This window comes from Cervus elaphus, chromosome 18 (assembly GCF_910594005.1).
Source record: "Cervus elaphus chromosome 18, mCerEla1.1, whole genome shotgun sequence".
Classification (NCBI taxonomy): domain Eukaryota; kingdom Metazoa; phylum Chordata; class Mammalia; order Artiodactyla; family Cervidae; genus Cervus; species Cervus elaphus.
The window spans coordinates 64180599-64202154 of NC_057832.1; the positions used below are offsets into that span (position 1 = coordinate 64180599).

At 39.7% G+C, this 21556-nt stretch overlaps 1 protein-coding gene across 2 annotated transcripts in view; it reads right to left on the reverse strand.

The window, feature by feature from the left end:
- The window catches only part of ZNF277 (zinc finger protein 277), a 135431-nt gene that overhangs the window by 24631 nt on the left and 89244 nt on the right, over positions 1-21556 (reverse strand). For both annotated transcript variants that reach the window (XM_043872236.1, XM_043872237.1), the window contains exon 5: positions 1209-1300. In XM_043872236.1, the coding sequence (XP_043728171.1) occupies positions 1209-1300 (92 nt within the window). The remainder of the gene's footprint in view (positions 1-1208; positions 1301-21556) is intronic.

A 21556-nucleotide genomic window follows, 5' to 3' on the forward strand; every position in this document is an offset into this window, starting at 1 on the left:
CCTTGGACTGTACGGAGATCCAACCAGCCCATCCTAAAGGAGATCAGTCCTGGGTATTCATTGGAAGGACTGATGCTGAAGCTGAAACTCCAAGACTTTGGCCACCACATGTGAAGAGTTGACTCACTGGAAAAGACACCGCTGCTGGGAGGGATTGGGGGCAGGAGGAGAAGGGGACGACAGAGGATGAGATGGTTGGATGGTATCACTGACTCGATGGACATGAGTTTGAGTAAACTCTGGGAGTTGGTGATGGATAAGGAGGCCTGGCATGCTGCGATTCATGGGGTCGCAAAGAGTTGGACATGAATGAGCAACTGAACTGAAATGAACTGAAGCAAATTATTGGTGGAAATCCCTGAATTTGTAGCCAGTTCGTCAGAAGTGCAGCTATCCAAGGGAATCTCTGAACTTGTGTGGTGTCTAAAGAGGGGGCAGTCTTGTAGGGGATGACCGCCCTTAAACCCACAGTGAAGTGAAGTGAAGTGAAGTGAAAGTCACTCAGTTGTGTCCAACTCTTTGCAACCCCATGGACTGTATAGTCCATGGAATTCTCCCAGCCAGAATACTGGAGTGGGTAGCCTTTTCCTTCTCCAGGGGATCTTCCCAACCCAGGGATCGAACCCAGGTCTCCTGCACTGCAGGCGGATTCTTTACCAGCTGAGCCACAAGGGAAGCCCAAGAATACTGGAGTGGGTAGCCTATCCCTTTTCCAGTGGAGTCTGATGCTAACTCTGTGTGGTTAGTTTTAGAACTGAATCAGAGTATATCAGTTGGTTTTAGGCCAGTTGGGGTTGGTGACAGAATTACCAATTCCCCATTTATTTTCCCCCTTAGATCTTTATCGTTTTTAATGTTTAAAAATAAAACACCAAAAGCTGCTGAAGGTTTAGAGTTTACAAGTTAATACAGAAGGGCACATCTGTTGCACATGATCTTGGCCTGTCAACAGATTTTAAAAAGCCCTACAACATTAAACACAAATCTATTTCTGGCTTTTAAAAAATTTTATTCCCCTACTTTGCTTAGAGCAAAACATTCCATCTTTGATGTTTGGTGTATTAAAAAAAAATTACTGTGGATATATTAAAGGGGACTGAGCCAATTCATGTAACTTAATCTATATAAGATTAAAACACCCACTGTCAGTGTTTTGGTAAGTTTTCAGATGAAAAACAGTAACATTTAAATACATACTCAACAGCTACCTGTTTCCGAGGAATTCCTCACTGCAAAACATACAAATGCCATGAAAGCTGTTGTCATTTCGTTCTTGTTGCTGTTGCTCCAGAATTTCTTTCTGTAAAGGAAAAACAGATACATTATGTTATCTTTAATAAATGCATAGCTAGTGAAAAATGTCATGGTCTGGTTGAGAGGAAACTGGAGAGAGGCACAAAGGAAGTATACGAACACTGATGATATTTCAAATTTCTGCATTCCTGTTCTTGGACCCAAACTCCAGGTCTATACAGTTAAATGCCAGAAAACATAGTATTTGGATAGCTATGTAAGAAACAAAGTCAACAGGGTCTTACCATCCTTTCCCGACTCTGTCCTTTCTCCTCTCTTTATCAGTCATCTCCCAATCTCACTCTCTTCCAAAAGCAAAAATGTGCTCCTTTCTGGAATTCTCAGTTTGTAATCAAGTTCTGATCAAAGCTTTTTACTTGATCTTTCATGTTACTTCTCGCCACCAATCCCAATGCCATCACTCTCAATCCAGTCTCTAGTCAGTCATTACGAGATGACTATGAGTAAGTCCCCTAGAGGGTCTGCCTGATTTTAGTCCTTTTTTCTACCATATTCATCCTCTCTTTGGCAGGTGGAAAAACCTCTTAAAATTATTTTCATGTACAATTATCTTGTTACTCTCCAATTCATATAATTTAAAACATGCGTCAGTAACATCCTAGTCTATTCCCATTTCTGCCATGTAGTCAGTTCTGAACTACAGTACAACAGGTAAAGAGTTCAGAATCTGAAACATTGAGAAGAACTAGATTTGAAGCCTGGTGTGCTGCGCCCTATGGGTTTGCAAGGAGCCGGACACCACTTAGTGACTGAACAACAACTACAACTCACTTGTACTTGATATTTTATTTAACCTCTATAATACTTAGTTTTCTCAATTTTAAGATGAAAATATTACCTCACAGCATTGTTTACAGGATAACATCAGAAATTTGCATAAAGAATTCAAATTGCACATGTGTATGGTCAGGCCACTCAAGATGGCTGTTCTCCTGCTCTCTGTACATCTCCTGCCCTACCAGCCCCTGCTTCACTTCTATCTTACGTACAGGACTGACCATAAAGAAGGCTGAGCGCCGAAGAATTGATGCTTTTGAACTGAGGTGTTGGAGAAGACTCTTAAGAGTCTCTTGGACTAAAAGGAGATCAAATAAGTCAATTTTAAAGGAAATCAACACTGAATATTCATTGGAAGGACTGATGCTGAAGCTGAAGCTCCAACACTTTGGCCACCTGATGTGAAGAGCCCACTCATTGGAAAAGACCCTGATGCTGGGAAAGATTGAAGGCAGGAGAAGTGGGTGACAGAGGATGAGATGGTTGGATGGTATCACTGACTCAATGCACATGAGTTTGAGCAAGCTCTGGGAGATGAAGGACAGGGAAGCCTAGCGTACTGCAGTCCATGGGGTTGCAAAGTGTGGAATACGACTGAGTGACTGAATAATAACAACAACACATGACTGACATTCCTACACACAAGCCTCAGGCCCCAGCTAGTGATTGTTCTTATCAAAGGGGCAGTGAGGGGCATGCCCCTTTACTGGTCTCCTGGTAACTAAGGAGCTCATCTGACCTCACTTCCCCTCTAATTGGTAACTTGCTTTACCATCGTCTCTTTTGCTTGCTTTATCTTCTGAATGGATATGAAAGCTCTCTGAAATTAAAAGAGAGTATTTTATGCTGTTCTTATTTTACATCTGTATACTACTCTTCAGCTACTCTTGTAACATGAAGCTCAAAATAGGAACTTCATAAAGTCTATTACTGACTCTATAAATATTTGTAGGACAGCCTAAAAATGAGCTAGTATCTAGAAGCTTAACAAATTCCATTGGTACGTCTGGAAATCTATCACCAAACATTTAGAAATATTAATCCACTGAAGAAAAAAAATTAAGATACTGCCACAATAAAAATCAATTCAATCAACTTTTGCTTTCAGTCATGATGAAAATAATGGATACTGGACTTCCCCTTCCCCTGTAAACTACTATAAAACAAGTTGCTTCATATATTGTACCTGTTTTCAGAAAATGGATAATAGCACTGTGATGGATGAGTAAAAATAAATAATACATTGCCAGTTTTCTGTTGGGTAGTATTTTCCAAATCACAACACAGGGAAGTTAAACCCAAAAGAAGGGTATATATCTACCTCAGTTGGTGGAGAAGAAAAAAAAAAGACTGGCATTCAGCATACTTTAAAAGCAAGAGAAATTTGTGGGACAATGTACTACAGAGAAGAGAGCTTCAGAGGAAGAGCTCAAGAAACCTGGACTGGGATTCTTTATATCTTTGTCCAAACACTGAGCTCTCTCTCTATATAGGGTTAGTCCCTGGTGGCTCAGTGATAAAGGATCCACTGCAATGCAGGAGACATGGGTTTGATCCTGGGGTTGGGAAGATCCCCTGGAGAAGGAAATAGTAACCCACTCCAGTATCCTGCCTGGGAAATTCATGAACGAAGTCTGGTGGGCTACAGTCCATGGGATCGAAAGGGTTGGACACAACTGAGTGACTAAACCACCATCACAACCAATGTATAGGACAAGACTCTGTGAGGCCTGATAGGGGAGTTTCCAGGGGCTGTGAAGCTTAATGGGGATTCTAGAAGCCACAGCATTGGACTCAGTATGTTGGAACCTGACATACAGAATGGAGAGACCTTACTCAACACTTCAGGCACACAGCAAATATAAAAGAACACTTTTTACTCCATGAAGCTTAGGGCTTTCTGTTGGTGGCAAGTGGATAGATAAAAGCAAAAGAAACAAAGGGAGTAAAGTTGATGTATCAGAAAATTTTAATTATTGCTTTTTAAGTTAATCATACATAAAAACTGAAAGTGACAGTAAAAGTCAAATTAAAGGAAAAGCGAACCTTCACAAACATGTATAGTCCAACTGAAAAAGAGAAAACACATCTCAGAGCCTTTTATTTACAGCTATGTTAGCAGCAACCAAAAAAACCCAACAGATAATGCTCTTGATAAATAAAGATCACTTTAAATACCCCGCAGTAAGGCTGAGCAATACTTTCTTGGCCTGCTCCTGTTTTTGGACTATGAGACCAGTTAACACTTATTAAAATCATCTTTCTGGCTCATATTTCTCAGGCTGGTGATGATATAACCCAAAGTTGGCTAAAGAAATATCTTACTGAATATTTCCCTGGTTTTGATTCAGCACAAACATAACACATTTCTGAGTTTAAACCACAGTGATACTAAGCCATCTACAGTTTACTTTGGCCAAATTTAAGTTTTATCAGTTGACCCTAATTGGTACAACCTAAGTATAGACACCTGAAGCTGTGTGTAAATTCTTCTTAGGAGAGCCTAATTTGCATTTTGGTGAGTTAGAAGGAGCATGGCCTAGACAGGGCAGTAAAGCCAGAAGCCACTTTTTAGTGGCAAGTAGCTAAAACTGCTCCATTCTACTTGCATCCTTGAGCTTCTCTCACGTGGTGGAACTATGGCTTCTTGGCTAGTTTATCTGCACTACCTACAACCACAGTGAGAGAGACAAGGACTCTAGCGTTCTTGTGTCACCCTTGATCTGGCTGGTCCCGTACAACTTCTTTCATTTTTATTTAAGTTCATTCTTTTGAGATCTGCCTTCTGCTCGCTGCCCAAACTCTTTTTAAACTCTTTCCCAGACCTTTTGCCAAGTGAAGCTGCTTAAACCATGTGTTGTTTCACCTCTGCTTTCTGTTTATTTGCATAAGACCTCTCTCATCTTAATATTATCAATGTAAGAAAGAGTTCTATAAGGCAGGGAATAATGGACGTGGCATGTCAGGTAGTTCAGCTTTAGTCAGATTCACTGCTCCAACTGTTCAGTTCCAACTTGTATTCTGGCCATATTTGACTCTTGTGATTGCAATGACATGCATACTCTACCTATTCCTTCTTGGTTATTTTCCTATCTCTCCATTAACATATTCTATTTCTACTAGCCACAACTAACCTCTCCAATAAGATTTCCTTTCTGACCAATACTGCTCAGTACTGACCTTTTAGAATTTGAGAACTGAAAGGGACCTCATGAAACTACTTACTAACTCCCTATAAAGAGATGTTAGGGTGACCTATTTAAAGCTACAAAGCTACTTGGTGCCATATTTGAATACCAAATTTGCTTTTTTCCCCAGATGGTACCCAGGGTAGCATATTTAGACACAAAGTATATGACAATAAGTGTTATATTTAGTAAACAAACCAAGTTCAGAATCCAAGGCGTAGATATATGCAAAGGCAGGGCAATTTAAAAAATTTCTTACAGAATATCGACATACTATCTTCTTATGCCACAGTTTACAATGTTACACTGACATCTATATTGTTTAGTCTTCAAGAAAACTATGTCCCAACCATCTCTACTAATAGAACATGAGCTCCTTTATGCACAACTTATTATTATTATAGTAGAGTCTTAAAAATACCAGATAACTAAGTTTATACCCCTGGTGCAACAATAAACTCACTACAAACCTGAATGCTCTCTTAAAATCAAAATAAAATTCTCAAAGGAGAGGAATTTATAAAACACTTGATTATCCCTTACTCATAAAAGATTGGCACATCCTAAAAAAAAAAAAGATTGGCACATCTTATGCCAATTCTTAATAGCATCTCATATAGGCTATAAAGAGGTGGCAAGAATACACAGAAGAACTGTACAAAAAAGATCTTCACGACCCAGATAATTACGATGGTGTGATCACTCATCCAGAGTCAGACATCCTGGAATGTGAAGTCAAGTGGGCCTTAGGAAGCATCACTACAAACAAACCTAGTGGAGGTAATGGAATTTCAGTTGAGCTACTTCAAATCCTAAAAGATGATGCTGTGAAAGCGCTGCACTCATTATGTCAGCAAATTTGGAAAACTCAGCAGTGGCCACAGGACTGGAAAAGGTCAGTTTTCATTCCAATCCCAAAGAAAGGCAATCCCAAAGAATGCTCAAACTACTGCACAATTGCACTCATCTCACATGCTAGTAAAGTAATGCTCAAAATTCTCCAAGCCAGGCTTCAGCAATACGTGTACCCTGAACTTCCAGATGTTCAAGCTGGTTTTAGAAAAGGAAGAGGAACCAGAGATCAAATTGCCAACATCTGCTGGATCACTGAAAAAGAAACAAGAGTTCCAGAAAAACATCTACTTCTGCTTTACTGACTATGCCAAAGCCTTTGACTGTGTGGATCACAATAAACTGGAAAATTCTGAAAGAGATGGGCATACCAGACCACCTGACTTGCCTCCTGAGAAATCTCTATGCAGGTCAGGAAGCAACAGTTAGAACTGGACATGGAACAACAGACTGGTTCCAAATAGGAAAAGGAGTACGTCAAGGCTGTATATTGTCACCCTGCTTATTTAACTTCTATGCAGAGTACATCATGAGAAATGCTGGGCTGGAGGAAGCACAAGCTGGAATCAAGATTGCTGGGGAGAAATATCAATAACCTCAGAAATGCAGATGACACCACCCTTATGGCAGAAAGTGAAGAATAACTAAAGAACTGCTTGATGAAAGTAAAAGAGGACAGTGAAAAAGTTGGCTTAAAGCTCAACATTCAGAAAATTAAGATCATGGCATCCGGTCCCATCACTTCATGGCAGATAGATGGGGAAACAGTGGAAACAGTGGCAGACTTTATTTTTGGGGGCTCCAAAATCACTGCACATGGTGACTGCAGTCATGAAGTTAAAAGACGCTTGTTCCTTGGAAGAAAAGCTATGACCAACCTAGACAGCATACTAAAAAGCAGAGACATTACTTTGCCAACAAAGGTCTGGGTAGTCAAAGCTATGGCTTTTCCAGTGGTCATGTATGGATGTGAGAGTTGGACTATAAAGAAAGCTGAGCACCGAATTGATGCTTTTGAACTGTAGTGTTGGAGAAGACTCTTGAGAGTCCCTTGGACTGCAAGGAGATCCAACCAGCCCATCCTAAAGGAGATCAGTCCTGGGTGTTCATTGGAAGGACTGATGTTGAAGCTGAAACTCCAATACTTTGGCCACCTGATGTGAAGAACTGACTCACTGGAAAAGACCTTGATGCTGGGAAAGACTGAGGGCAGGAGGAGAAGGGGATGAAAGAGGATGAGATGGTTGGATGGCACCACCGACTCAATGGACGTGAGTTTGGGTAAACTCTGGGAGCTGGTGATGGACAGAGAGGCCTGGCGTGCTACGGTTCATGGGGTCGCAAAGAGTCAGACACGACTGAGCGACTGAACTGAACTGAATAGGCTATAAAATGGAGAACTTTCCGCAGCAATAGTAAGTTGGTAAGATATTTACATAAACAAATATAACAGCGTACTGTATATGTAAGTTATCCTAAAAATTGGAATTTATTATTGGTTATTAATTTAAAAGTTCTAAAGTGCTTTTTTAAGAAGTCACAACTGATAATTTTTAGAAATAGAGTTACACAGAGAATTTTATATTGTTATGGGAAAGGAAAGTGGAGGATGAGTTTTACTTTTTTTCAATGAATTGCTTTCACTTGATACAGCAATATATTTTAATAAGTATATATCTCAAAAATTTTTTTTAAATTTTTACTTATTTATTTATTTATTTTTGGCCATGCTGGGTCTTTGTCGCTGCGAGGGCTTCCCCTTAGTTGTGGCGAGTGGGCGCTACTCTTTGGTTGCAGGGCGTGGGCTTCTCATCGCGGTGGCTTCGCTCGTTGTGGAGTGTGGACTCAACGGCAGGTGGGCTTCAGGAGCTGCAGCATGTGGGCTCAGTGGTTGCTGCTCTGGGGCTGTAGAGCACCGGCTAAATAGCTGTGGCACAAAGGCTTAGCTGCCCTGCAGCACGTGGGATCTTCCCAGACCAGGGATCGAAATGGTATCTCTTGCACTGATAGGTGGATTCTCTGCCACTGAGCCACCAAGATGTTCAGTTCAGTTCAGTAGCTCAGTCGTGTCTGACTCAATGCGACCCTACAGACTGCAGCATGCCAGGCTTTTCTGTCTATCACCAACTCCTGGAGCTTGCTCAAACTCACCGTATATCACGTTGGTGATGCCATCCAACCATCTCATCCTCTGTTGTCCCCTTCTCCTCCTGCCTTCAATCTTTCCCAGCATCAGGGTCTTTTCCAATGTGTCAGTTCTTCACATCAGGTGGCCAAAGTACTGGAGTTTCAGTTTCAACATCAGTCCTTCCAATGAACACTCAGGACTGATCTCCTTTAGGATGGACCGGTTTGATCTCTTTGCAGTTCAAGAGACTCAAGAGTCTTCTCCAACACCACAGTTCAAAAGCATCAGTTCTTTGGTGCTCAGCTTTCTTTATAGTCCAACTCTCACATCCACACATGACTACCGGAAAAATCATAGCTTTGACCAGACGGACCTATGTTGGCAAAGTAATGTCTCTGCTTTATAATATGCTGTCTAGGTTGGTCATAGCTTTTCTTCCAAGGAGTAAGCATCTTTTAATTTCATGGCTGCAGTCACCATCTGCAGTGATTTTGGAGCCCCTAAAAATAAAGTCTCTCACTGTTTCCATTGTTTTCCCATCTATTTACCATGAAGTATGGGGCTGGATGCTATGATCTTAGTTTTCTGAATGTTGAGCTTTAAGCCAACTTTTTTCACTCTCCTCTTTCACTTTCATCAAGAGGTTCTTCAGTTCTTCTTCACTTTCTGCCATAAGAGTGGTGTCATCTGCATTTATGATGTTATTGATATTTCTTCTGGCAATCCTGATTCCAGCTTGTGCTTCCTCCAGCCCAGCATTTCTCATGATGTACTCTGCACAGAAGTTAAATAAGCAGAGTGACAATATATAGCCCTGATGTACTCCTTTCCCAATTTGGAACCAGTCTGTTGTTCCATGTCCAGTTCTAACTGTTGCTTCCTGACCTGCATAGAGATTTCTCAGGAGGCAGGTTAGGTGGTATGGGATTCCCATCTTTTTCAGAATTTCCCACAGTTTATTGTAATACACACAGTCAAAGGCTTTGGCTTAGTCAATAAAGCAGAAGTAGATATTTTTCTGGAACTCTCTTGCTTTTTCAATGATTCAGCGGATGTTGGCAATTTGATCTCTGGTTCCTCTTCCTTTTCTAAAACCAGCTTGAACATCTGGAAGTTCACAGTTCACATGCTGTCGAAGCCTGGCTTGGAGAATTTTGCACATTACTTTGCTACTGTGTGAGATGAGTGCAATTGTGCAGTAGTTTGAGCATTCTTTGGCATTGCCCCTCTTTGGGATTGGAATGGAAACTGATCTTTCCCAGTCCTGTGGCCACTGCTGAGTTTTCCAAATGTGCTGGCATATTGAGTGCAGCACTTTGATAGCATCATCTTTTAGGATTTGGAATGGCTCAACTGGAATTCCATCACCTCCACTAGTTTTGTTTGTAATGAGGCTTTCTAAGGCCCACTTGATTTCACATTCCAGGATGTCTGGCTCTAGATGAGTGATCACACCATCATGGTTATTTGGGTTACAAAGATCTTTTTTGTATAGTTCTTCTGTATGTTCTTGCCAACTCTTCTTAATATCTTCTGCTTCTGTTAGTTAGGTCCATATCATTTCTGTCCTTTATTTTGCCCATCTTTGAATGAAATGTTCCCTTGGTATCTCTAATTTTCTTGAAGAGATCTCGAGTCTTTCCCATTCTATTGTTTTCCTCTATTTCTTTGCATTGATCACTGATCTTCACAATGATCACCAGGATGTTGGGGAAATTAAATAAATAAGTCTTGTTTAGGCTTAAGAGACAAAGCACAGCAGGCCTCTGGCCTTGCTTCTAAGCTGCATGGACACTGCCCTGATGTGCGTGCCCTGACTGCCTGCTCTGAGTGTAAGCCTTGCGGCGCCATAGATAAGATATGGGACAAATCTTGGGACTGTTGAGCCCCTGGAGGGGGATTGGCCAACCAAGCCCCAGGCTTAACCCTCAAGTTTTACAGGATAGAGCAAACAGCATTATAATGAAACAAGAGCTGCAATTTGCTCACAGATTGATGATACTATCAGTTTGCATCCTGAGATTGCAACTGGGAACCCTCAACTTTCTGAAGTCTCACCCACAGAGCAGATGTACTGCCTGGGACCCTTTCCCAACTGGGACTCCAGATGTACTGTAGCACAGGATTTCTGTGCTGCATCCACTTAAGTCTGGATGTTGGTCAACACCCAATTCGGTGATATATATCCTTTGTTGTTTCTATTCCCTTTTTTCTTTTAATGTTAGTATATTGAAAGTAAGCTAGATAATTCTCTAATAAATATTGGTATTATTTATTTGTATATAATGAGTGATTTATTTTGTTAACAAATCCTTTGAACCTAAGATGAAAGTGAAAACTCTCAGCAAAATACAGGGAAGCCCTTTAATAAGTATATATCTAAAAAGCATAATTACATGTTTGTCACTAAGATGACTTTTTGAGAAAAACAGGAGATGCAAGTCAAGATGTAGAAATGAACTAGAATGATAAATCCAATAATTAAGGAATCTAAATATTTTGAAGTAGAATGTAATTGTTTTTGTTTTATTCTTTAAATATATTAAGAAATAAAATAATGGTAACATGCTTTCCCTCTTATCCACTCTAACAGAGCCTACTCTATGAAGTGTCTGTCTATACATTATAAAACAAATAGGAAATTATTATTTCTTAATATAGGAATACCAAATATATACTGATATACTTTGAATCAAATTTTACTTATGCATAAATCATGTGAAGATGAAAAAGAAACTATTTTAATTCCGTAACTATTATGTCTATAATAGCTTTCCTCATCTTGTAATCAACTCAGCAAATTAAGGAGACAGTTATTTATTTGCTGAAATTGGCTCTGCTGACAGTTATGTTAAGAACACCAAATAGTTAGTAAACCTGGAAGCTATTCAAGTCAGGTAATTCGGTTACTGTCTGATTTATTTATTTTTTTAATTGTGAAAAATTTCACAAGCAGGAAAGTTGAAAGACTAGTACAATGCACATCTGTATACCGAATCAGTTCAGTTCAGTTCAGTTGCTCAGTCGTGTCCGACTCTGCGACCCCTGTGAACTGCAGCATGCCAGGCCTCCCTGTCCATCACCAATATCTATACTCAATAACTTCACATTTTGCCACAGCTTCTCTCTCTCTCCTCCCCTCCCACACACCATACACACATATATATTTAGCACTAAACACCTCTTGCTTTGCTGAACCATTTGAAAGTTAAGCTGCAGACTTCACAACACTTCACTCCTAAATACTTCAGCATTCTTCTACTGAAAATAAGGGCATTTTCCTATATACAACCACAGTGCCACTATCATTGTATCTAAGAAAATCAATAATTCCAAAGTAGTGTCTAACACCTGGGTAATAGTTAAATTTCTTCAGCTGCCTCAAGTATGTCTTTTACTGTTCATCTCTTCCCCAGCTCCCACCAAGACCTTCCTAGGTTCACACATTTCATTTGTTTGTTAGGTGCTTGGGCTTCCCTGGTGGCTCAGAGTTTAAAGTGTCTGCCTCCAATGTGGGAGACCCGGGTTCGATCCCTGGGTCGGGAAGATCCCCCGGAGAAGGAAATGGCAACCCACTCCAGTATTCTTGCCTGGAGAATCCCATGGATGGAGGAGCCTGGTAGGCTACAATCCACGGGGTTGCAAAGAGTCGGACACGACTAAGTGACTTCACTTCTGCCTCCAAGTCCACCTCCCCCCACCCATTTTTTCTTATTATTTTTAATCCAATTCCCCCACCCTCTGAATCATAAACCACAAAATAACTAAACAGCCTGATGTCTGTTAACTAAATGACTCTGATGTCTGGAAAAGGGAAGCTTTTCCCAACTCAATAATGGTCTTCTAAAGTATATGGACAATAACTGTTCAATGGAAGTGCTCTGCTTCCTAAGATCTCTACTTACTCAGACCCCTTGAATGGTTAGCAAAAATCTAGGTGAAAGACAGCCACATCACCACTATGCCCCTCCACTCTTATTTCCATTGATGCTAACTTGGTATGATGAGATAAAACAATACAGAACTTTAAGGAGTCTGTATTTCTTTCTTCTGTAGCATACATATTGCTCACTGCTGATGAAGTATTAGTGAGGAAGAAACTGAATGGAAGACACTTGTGACAAATAAGAACAATTTTTTTTCTTCTTTTTTTCCCTTTCCTTCTGCCCTTCCTTCCTTTCTTCCTTTGGTAAGATTGGTGTTGGTTAGGATTAATGATAGCTATGCTTGAAGTCATTTACAAACAGAAAAATATAAGTTTTGGAGACAATCCATAGAAAGCATCACAAAGATGCTTTCTATGGCATCTTTGACGGCATATCCAAGCCACCATTTTTGTGCTTTTATTTTTTCTAAAAAAGTCCCATGCTGGGTAGATATACTAGATTTTATTCATGGATTTATAGAATAGAGGGATGAAGAGAATGTCACAGATGTTATCTGTTTGAACTGATCAAGGTGGCTGATGAAATAAGATAAAATTTTCATTACAAAATAGGCTTGGAAAAAAACCATAGTTGTAAGAATATAACATCAGCTGATGTATTAAGCAAAGAGTCATAATAACAAGCTGTATGTTTGTGTAATTGGTTTAAAATGTCAAGAATGGTAGCAAAGGGGTCAGCACAAAGTGTCTCATCTTTATTCATAAGCTGAAGCAGAGGAAACATTAATGAAACGGCAGACATAGCAGATGGCATGCAACACAGTCATAGAGGACTGACATGTAGGTAGAAAATGAAATCTGTGAGTTAGTTTGGAGATTATAAAAATCAGCCAATTTGGGAAAAAGCAATTTAGAAAATGTCAATTTAGGTAAGTATTTGTATACAGGAAAGAAAAACGCTGATGCTTAAATGACAAATCCAATGGAAACAGCTTGTATTAACATAAGGAAGTAAAACTAAGGTTGATGTTATTCATATAATATCAAAAACATTTCATAGATACTGACATATCAGATTCAAAATAGTTTCCTGGCTGAATGGCTACACAAGTGACTACGAGAGAAAAGAGCACACCCCTAAGGTTCCCTCCCAACCAGCTCAAAGGCAGCAGCATGGCAGAACCTGCTAGGAATTCTCAGTCCAGGGGCCTAGTTGCGCTCCTCCCATACAGAACACCACAGATCTCCCTACCAAAGTTAGAACAGTGGCCCAAAGGCTCCATAGAAAGGCAGCAGAACTCCTTATTCCTCCTGCTTTCCGTTTCTAGAACCATGGATTATCTCTGAGGTATCTGGGATTATTTAATTTACACCTCCATCTTGTTCTCATAAGTATTTCAAGTGGTTATAAAACAACATAGCAGAAAAATTAGTAAAGGAAGAAAGAAAAATTAGGGTGGGAAGGGCACACAAATTGAAGATAAAAAATAAAAAGAAGAAATAAAAATGTACATCCACACATTCAAATCTCTAGGTGCTTCAAATTTGGCCATTGGCTTTCTTAGAAAAGGGAAACAGTTGGACAGGAGTTCATGTAACAAAGAATTTTGCTGGCTTTGTCCCCTGTTCCTAGGAGATAACCTCTAAAGCCCTGGGATTTCTTGAGTGTTTGGAGTGTCTTTGTTACTCCTGGTGGGCCTTTTGAAGTCACCTGATAGTTTACGCTAATGAGATAACTCCAGGATGGGACTGCCATGTTCAAAGACCAACATGTGATCAGTGGGCTATGGGTTTTGAACCACAGGACATCAGCCTGACTTCAGGAAGGGGAGGGGAATGGGAGTTTGAGTTCAATCATGTGGTCAGTGAGTCAGTCAATCAAACTTAATGGAGTTTCAGCAAAAACTCTAGACACCAAAGCTCAGGTAAGGTTTCCTGAGTGTGTATTGTTATAATACAATACTGTGTGTACTGTTATACACTGATGTATCAGAAGAGCAATACCTCCCTGGGGATGATGAAAGCTTTGTGTCTGGGGTTCTCCCAGACCTCACCCTATGTATCTCTTTGGCTGGTTCTGATTTGCGCTTATTTCTACAATAAAATCTGTAATCATAAATGTAGGCTTTCCTGAGCTTTGTGAGTTATTATAGCAAACTAATGAATCTGAGGGGGCATAGTGGAAACCCCTTGAATTTGTAGCCAGCTGGTCAGAGCTGAAGGCAACTTAGGGAGCCCACAATTATGGCTGCTGTTTGAAGAGAGGATAGTCTTGTGAAGTCTGGCCTAACTCTGGGAAGTCAGAAGCCATTAATAATAAGTATACCATGTGACAGAATGGGCAATAGACTTAGAATGTATATGCGTGTTAGTGGCTCAGTCGTGTCTGACTCTTTGTGACCCCACGGACTGTAGCCCTCCAGTCTTCTCCGTCCATGGAATTCCCCAGGCAAGAATACTGGAATGGATAGCCATTCCCTTCTCCAGAGGAACTTCCCAGCCCAGGGACTGAACCCTGGTCTCCTGCATCACAGGCAGGTTCTTTTACCGTTTGAGCTACAGTGAAGTCCATATACTTAGAACAAATAGACCAAACAAGATAGACTGTGTCTCATATTGATTCTCCAAAGCCAGCTCTCATGCCAAAGCATATCCCAAAACTTGGTGAAAGCAATGCATAGGGGTAGGGTAAGAATCATCATGATACAATAGATAGCTGTTTCCTTCTGACTGGAGGTTGACAGTTTAAGACTTCCTAGAAAAACTGTGACCCTCCTTTAAAAAATTTTCCCTGAACATGGCTTTTATAAATATTGGCTGGTAATATTCTCAACTTTGTCATTCTGGTCAAGCAGCTTGATTGTTGCTTTTCTAAGCTCTGACTTGGATGTGCAGCTACTGGCCTTAGAAGGCAACTGGGAGACATCTGAGTTGACTCTGTCTTATAAAAGCTGCAGAGTCCTAAACATGGACAGGAGTTGACATGGGAAGTAATTTAATTCTTTGTCAAAAATGACTCAAGGGGACAGCCACACACTAGATAAAAAAAGAGTCCCCTAAAAAAATCATTGTTATTCCCCATCTCACCCCCCACTACACCAACTACTAGCCTCCAAAGTTGTACCTCATTTATCATGGCCACAATTTTTAACACAGATTAAAGTTTAAGGTGTCACCAGATGCCCAGCTCTGATTTTGGGGAGGGGGTAAGTTGGGGGCTGTCAGGAATGTACCCAAAGAACACCTGCCAATGAGTGACATAATTTGTTGGCACATCCTCCAATGACAAACTTCCAGCAAAATGTATACCAAGGTACATTAAACATAGTAATTTACTAATACAATATTCACTGATAACTATGTCAAAAGGCCAAGACTGACATAAATCACAGCAGGATCCTCTATGACCCACCTCCCAGAATATTGGAAATAAAAGCAAAAATAAACAAATGGGACCTAATGAAACTTAAAAGCTTTTGCACTACAAAGGAAACTATAAGCAAGGTGAAAAGACAGCCTTCAGAATGGGAGAAAATAATAGCAAATGAAGAAACAGACAAAGGATTAATCTCAAAAATATACAAGCAACTCCTGCAGCTCAATTCCAGAAAAATAAATGACCCAATCAAAAAATGGGCTAAAGAACTAAACAGACATTTCTCCAAAGAAGACATACAGATGGCTAACAAACACATGAAAAGATGCTCAACATCACTCATTATCAGAGAAGTGCAAATCAAAACCACAATGAGGTACCATTACACGCCAGTCAGGATGGCTGCTATCCAAAAGTCTACAAGCAATAAATGCTGGAGAGGGTGTGGAGGAAAGGGAACCCTCTTACACTGTTGGTGGGAATGCAAACTAGTACAGCCGCTATGGAAAACAGTGTGGAGATTTCTTAAAAAACTGGAAATAGAACTGCCATATGACCCAGCAATCCCACTTCTGGGCATACACACCAAGGAAACCAGATCTGAAAGAGACACGTGCACCCCAATGTTCATCACAGCACTGTTTATAATAGCCAGGACATGGAAGCAACCTAGATGCCCATCGGCAGATGAATGGATAAGGAAGCTGTGGTACATATACACAATGGAATATTACTCAGCCATTAAAAAGAATTCATTTGAATCAGTTCTAATGAGATGGATGAAACTGGAGCCCATTATACAGAGTGAAGTAAGCCAGAAAGATAAAGACCAATACAGTATACTAATGCATATATATGGAATTGAAAAAGATGGTAACGCTAACCCTATATGCAAAACAGAAAAAGAGACACAGATGTACAGAACACTTTTAGACTCTGTGGGAGAAGGCGAGGGTGGGATGTTTCGAGAGAACAGCATCGAAACATGTATATTATATAGGGTGAAACAGATCACCAGCCCAGGTTGGATGCATGAGACAAGTGCTTGGGGCTGGTGCACTGGGAAAACCCAGAGGGATGGAGTAGGGAGGGCGGTGGGGGGGGAAATCAAGATGGGGAATACATGTAAATCCATGGCTGATTCATGTCAATGTATGACAAAAACCACTACAATATTGTAAAGTAATTAGCCTCCAACTAATAAAAATAAATGGAAAAAAGAAAAAAAGAAAATAAAATAAATAGATATTAAACAATAACAGGTTTTGGAATTTATTCATGACAACTAGTTAGTAAGGCCAATTGTCTCTTTTAGTAGACAAATACATATGTGTGCATATCTTTCTGAATTCTATGAAAAGAGGAGAAGCATCTACTTTAACCAAAAGTGGCATTTAATCACTTAGAATTGATAACTTTTAACTGTGGTGTTGGAGAAGACTCTTGAGAGTCCCTTGGAATGCAAGGAGATCCTTCCAGTCCATCCTAAAGGAAATCAGTCCTGGATATTCATTGGAATGACTGATGCTGAAGCTGAAACTCCAATACTTTGGCTGTCTGATGCAAAGAACCAACTCATTGGAGAAGACCATGATGCTGAGAAAGATTGAAGGCGGGAGGCAAAGGGAACAACAGGGAATGAGATAGTTGGATGGCATCACCGATGTGATGGACATGAGTTTCAGCTCTGGGAGTTGGTGATGGACAGGAAAGCCCAGTCCATGGGGTCGCAAAGAATTGGACACGACTGAGCAACTGAACTGAATTGAACTGAATCACTTAGATATTAATTAAAATAAAGCAGAGGGAGGAAGAATTTCACTCTGCTTAGGATGAGGAAAGCCACAAGAGAACATCCTTACAATGAGAGAAAGTTGGATTAAAAAAAAAAAAAGACAAACCCCAAACAAACAAAATTGGACAAAAGGGGATCCAGCTCTTTTCCACAGGCTTCCTCCGAGACCTCAGGAGAAAGACTGGCAGTAGGGCAAAGAAACATGAACAATAGCCCTCCCATGGTGTGATAGTCACTCAGTCATGTTCGACTCTGTGCCCCCATGGACTATAGCCTGCCAGGCTCCTCTGTCTGTGGAATTCTCCAGGCAAGAATACTGGAGTGGGCTACCATTTCCTTCTCCAGGAGATCTTCCCAACCCAGGGATCAAACATGGGTCTTCTGCACTGCAGGCAGATTCTTTACCATCTGAGTCACCAGGGAAGCCTACTATTAAGAGACATTTCTAAGTATAAAGACAAGTCAATTAAAAAGTATCTGCAGATAACATGCTTGATTTTATCTTATAATCTATAGATAATGTATTAGAATATTTAATGAATCCATACACCTTTTTCAAAGGAATACCTGAAACAGAAGTAGCAATAAAGTTCTAAATGACAATCATCAATTAGATGAAATAATTTAGATGAAGCTTGTCTCTCTCGAAGAGATGAGGACTGGGCAAGTAGTCAGGAAGAAAATACAACGTGCTTTTAACTTTGTATGAAAAATAATGTTCAGTTCCCTGTTGCTTAACATACTTCTGTTTTTGTCACATAAATCACAAATTACTGTCTGAATACTTCATTAAAACTCCACTTCTGGCCTTCGTTTTTGAATCTGCTTGCTTCCTGGGACCTTGCTAGCTTCCGTCAGTTCTTTAGCACACAGCTGCTGGCCAGGGGAGGGACCGCAGTACCACACGGATACAAAGCAGCGGTCTGCGCTGCTGGGGGATGGGGCGGGGACACTAAGAAGTAAATTAGAGTATCACTGAGTTCTTTCTGACTGTACAAGAGTGTTTTGTGGTATAAGAGCTGGATATAAAGACAGACCTGGAAGATTCTAACTTGGAAGTTTGTAAGCAAGTCTGACAGTGCATTTTTCTTAGAACGTTCAAGAAAGTTATAGGCATGTATTTTGGTATAAAAGGATTTAAACATAAAATAAAAAAATTTACAATGCTTAAAATTTACAGAGATGAAGGTTTTTCTGCTTAAACTTGGGGCAGGTGTAGCAAGAAGCTGATGGAACAGCAGGAAAAGACGGCAGATGGAGGAGACCTGCAGTACCAGCCTCTGCCCATTCTGCACACCTGGCTAAATCCAGGGACCAGTAAAGGTCCTGAGTATATTCACTTTTTGCTTACACGCTGAGATTACGAAAGATCCTCACAAGAAAAATGGATAAAACATGAGCGTTTGGGAATCTTTGAGGAGGACACACCTTGAAGAAGAATCAATCCTGGAACAGTTTAGAATTTATTTGTGTTTTCAGCTACTTGATTAAAGTTCAGGGTAAAAAATGAAGCAGTAGATGGTTAAAAGAAACTAATAAAAATTCTTTTTAGGCAGATGCAGAAAAATGTCTGTACTGTTGATACAAATGAGTCACTTGCTTTCTTCTGAAGTGACTTGTTTCCAATACGAAAACCCAGAAGGCATACCAAATGACAAAGCCCCTGATACACATATGGAACCCTGAGGAGCCTTTGCTCTTAAAGAGTGGGAACATTTGCTACTTCCAAGCACAGCACTGGGGATTCTGGACTGGCACTCCTTTGGGGAACAGACATCGAGGCATGAAGAATGGTACGTCAGCCATTGCTGGCAATAAAGAAAGCAATCAAAGAAGTCTGCTGCCTACTTCCTACTTTTCCTCCCCTGTACCAACCAGAGTAAATGATTTGAAAATAACATGGATAGGTCTATTTTAAACAGGTGACATGGACACTTCAACTGGCTAAAACACACGTCACTTATTCAGCCAAAATTTCTCAAAAGTTAACTAAAGATTTGGTTTTACACTGGGCATTGCAACCTATGACTTCTTCTGGGTCATAATTTCAAATTCAGAATAGGTTTCAATTTTTCCTACCCACTGAAAAAAGACTTTAGTAAATTAACCAGTCAACATAAGTTTTGAGTATCCACACTGTAACTGGTAGCTCAATCAATGCTCCAACAGAAGGCAATTTTTCTTAAATCATTCTAGTCACCCATTTGAATTACTCTAAATATCTTTATGTTCCAGAAGTATTCCAAAGGCATTCATTAGCCTATAGATCCATTTTAAAGGCTTATCTTGGATACAACCATCTCCAAAATCTCTTCCTTTCCCTTAAGAAAAGTCATGAGATTTTAGAGAAGAGCATTCCAAGTAGAACAAATAGTAAGTGGTGTTGGCTGGAGCTTCCTGTATCTGAGGAACAGAGAGAGACATGGCCAGTGTGATGGGACACAGTGAGCAAAGAGAGTGGGTGAGGGAAACAGGCACCCACCCTTTGAGATCTTGGTAAGGAGGCTGGATTTTTATTTTAAATAAATTTAAAAGTATTGGCAAGTTTTAATACTAGAGTTATGTGACCTGAACAAGTTACAGTAAAAGCTTATTTTTTCTATCATACCCTTTATTTTATCTAACACTCAAAATGAGAAAATTAAAGTATAAAAAGCCCGATAACATTAATAATATAAGGATTAGGGGACAAGTATGTAACAAAGTAAAATGGAAACATGGACAAATTTTATATATGATATTGATGTCCTGTTTCAACCACTTTCAGGACAGAATCTGCCTGTAACTTAAATATTTTAGAAACTCTCTGACCTGGGGTCAAGTAAAAAGCTACTTTTCCCCAAAGAATTGCTCTCTTAAGTGTCAAAAATTGCTACATAACCCTGGGAAAGACTAACTTGCCTGCCAGAATCTGATGATGTAAGCATTTGAATTTATGTTAGCAATGTAAATCATGCAATATACTTAAAAACACATCTCTGCAGGTAGAGGCAGGAATAACTGCATTAAAACAAGGATTATCAAAGGTACAATGCAGTTTCCTAAATGTAAAAATCCAGTGTTCTCTGCATTTTGAGATGGTGAAAAGTTAAGTTTATGGCAATATCAAGATGTCTTAAATGAATAAGAAAATGTATGTCAATGACTAAAGGAAGACAGTAAAACAAAAAAGCCACGGAGAAATTTCTTAACTGGATGATGATACACACTCCCCCAAATCCATGAGATCTGATCTGACTAATATCTCACCTTTTTGAAAGATATCAGTACCTCCCACCCTTTTTGAAACTGCAAAGATGAAGGCAATAACCATCTGTTTGCTACACAGGACACACTGTCAGTAATTTTCTCCTATTTTGAATCTCTATGAGGTGGCTTTTGAAGAGTAAGGAAGAGACAGGATAGTGAGAATATCTTTAAAAAACTAACTAGAAGAGAAAAAAAAATTATATAGCTTTAACCATTTACATGGAATAGATCATCACAATGAAAAAAAGAGAATTTGAATTGCAGAACAAAAAATTGCAAGAGTTAATTAAACACATGAAAGCTAGAAAAGCCCAACTTTTTTTCCTTAATTAAATTGCTTAAAAATTCAGGACTTTATTTCTTATTGTATATATTACTTGGATTGCCTACATTTCTTAATGAAACTTTTGTTTAAAAGATTTTTAATTAATTTGTTACAATATTGTTTCTGTTTTATGTTTTGGATTTTTGGCCATGAGGTATACGGGATCTTAGCTGCCTAACTAGGGAATGAACCCAGACCCTCTGCATTGGAAGGTGAAGTCATAGCCACTGGACTGCCAGGGAAGTTTCTTAATTTCTATTTGTATTAAAGATATAAGGGACTCTACCCTACCTAGGCAAGAAAAGACAGACTTTAAAAAATTGAAAAGTGCCATGGGAGACTGTGAAATATTTACTTGCCTTTTACACTAAAGAAGAGAGAGGCTATCAGCATGAATCACTATAGTATTATCTACTTATGAAAGTATTTTATTGGCTAAACTCAGGGTCAGGTATACCCTATGTTTCTATAAAGATAGAAGAAATTTGAAAAACACATAACCTTCGAGTTTTAAAAGAAAACATAAGCAGCTTTGTGCTCGTGCTCAGTCACTTCAGTCGTGTCTGACTTTTTGACCCTGTGGACTGTAGCCCGCCAGGCTCCTCTGTCCATGAGATTCTCCAGGTAAGAATACTAGAGTGGGTTGCCATGCCTTCCTCCAGGGAT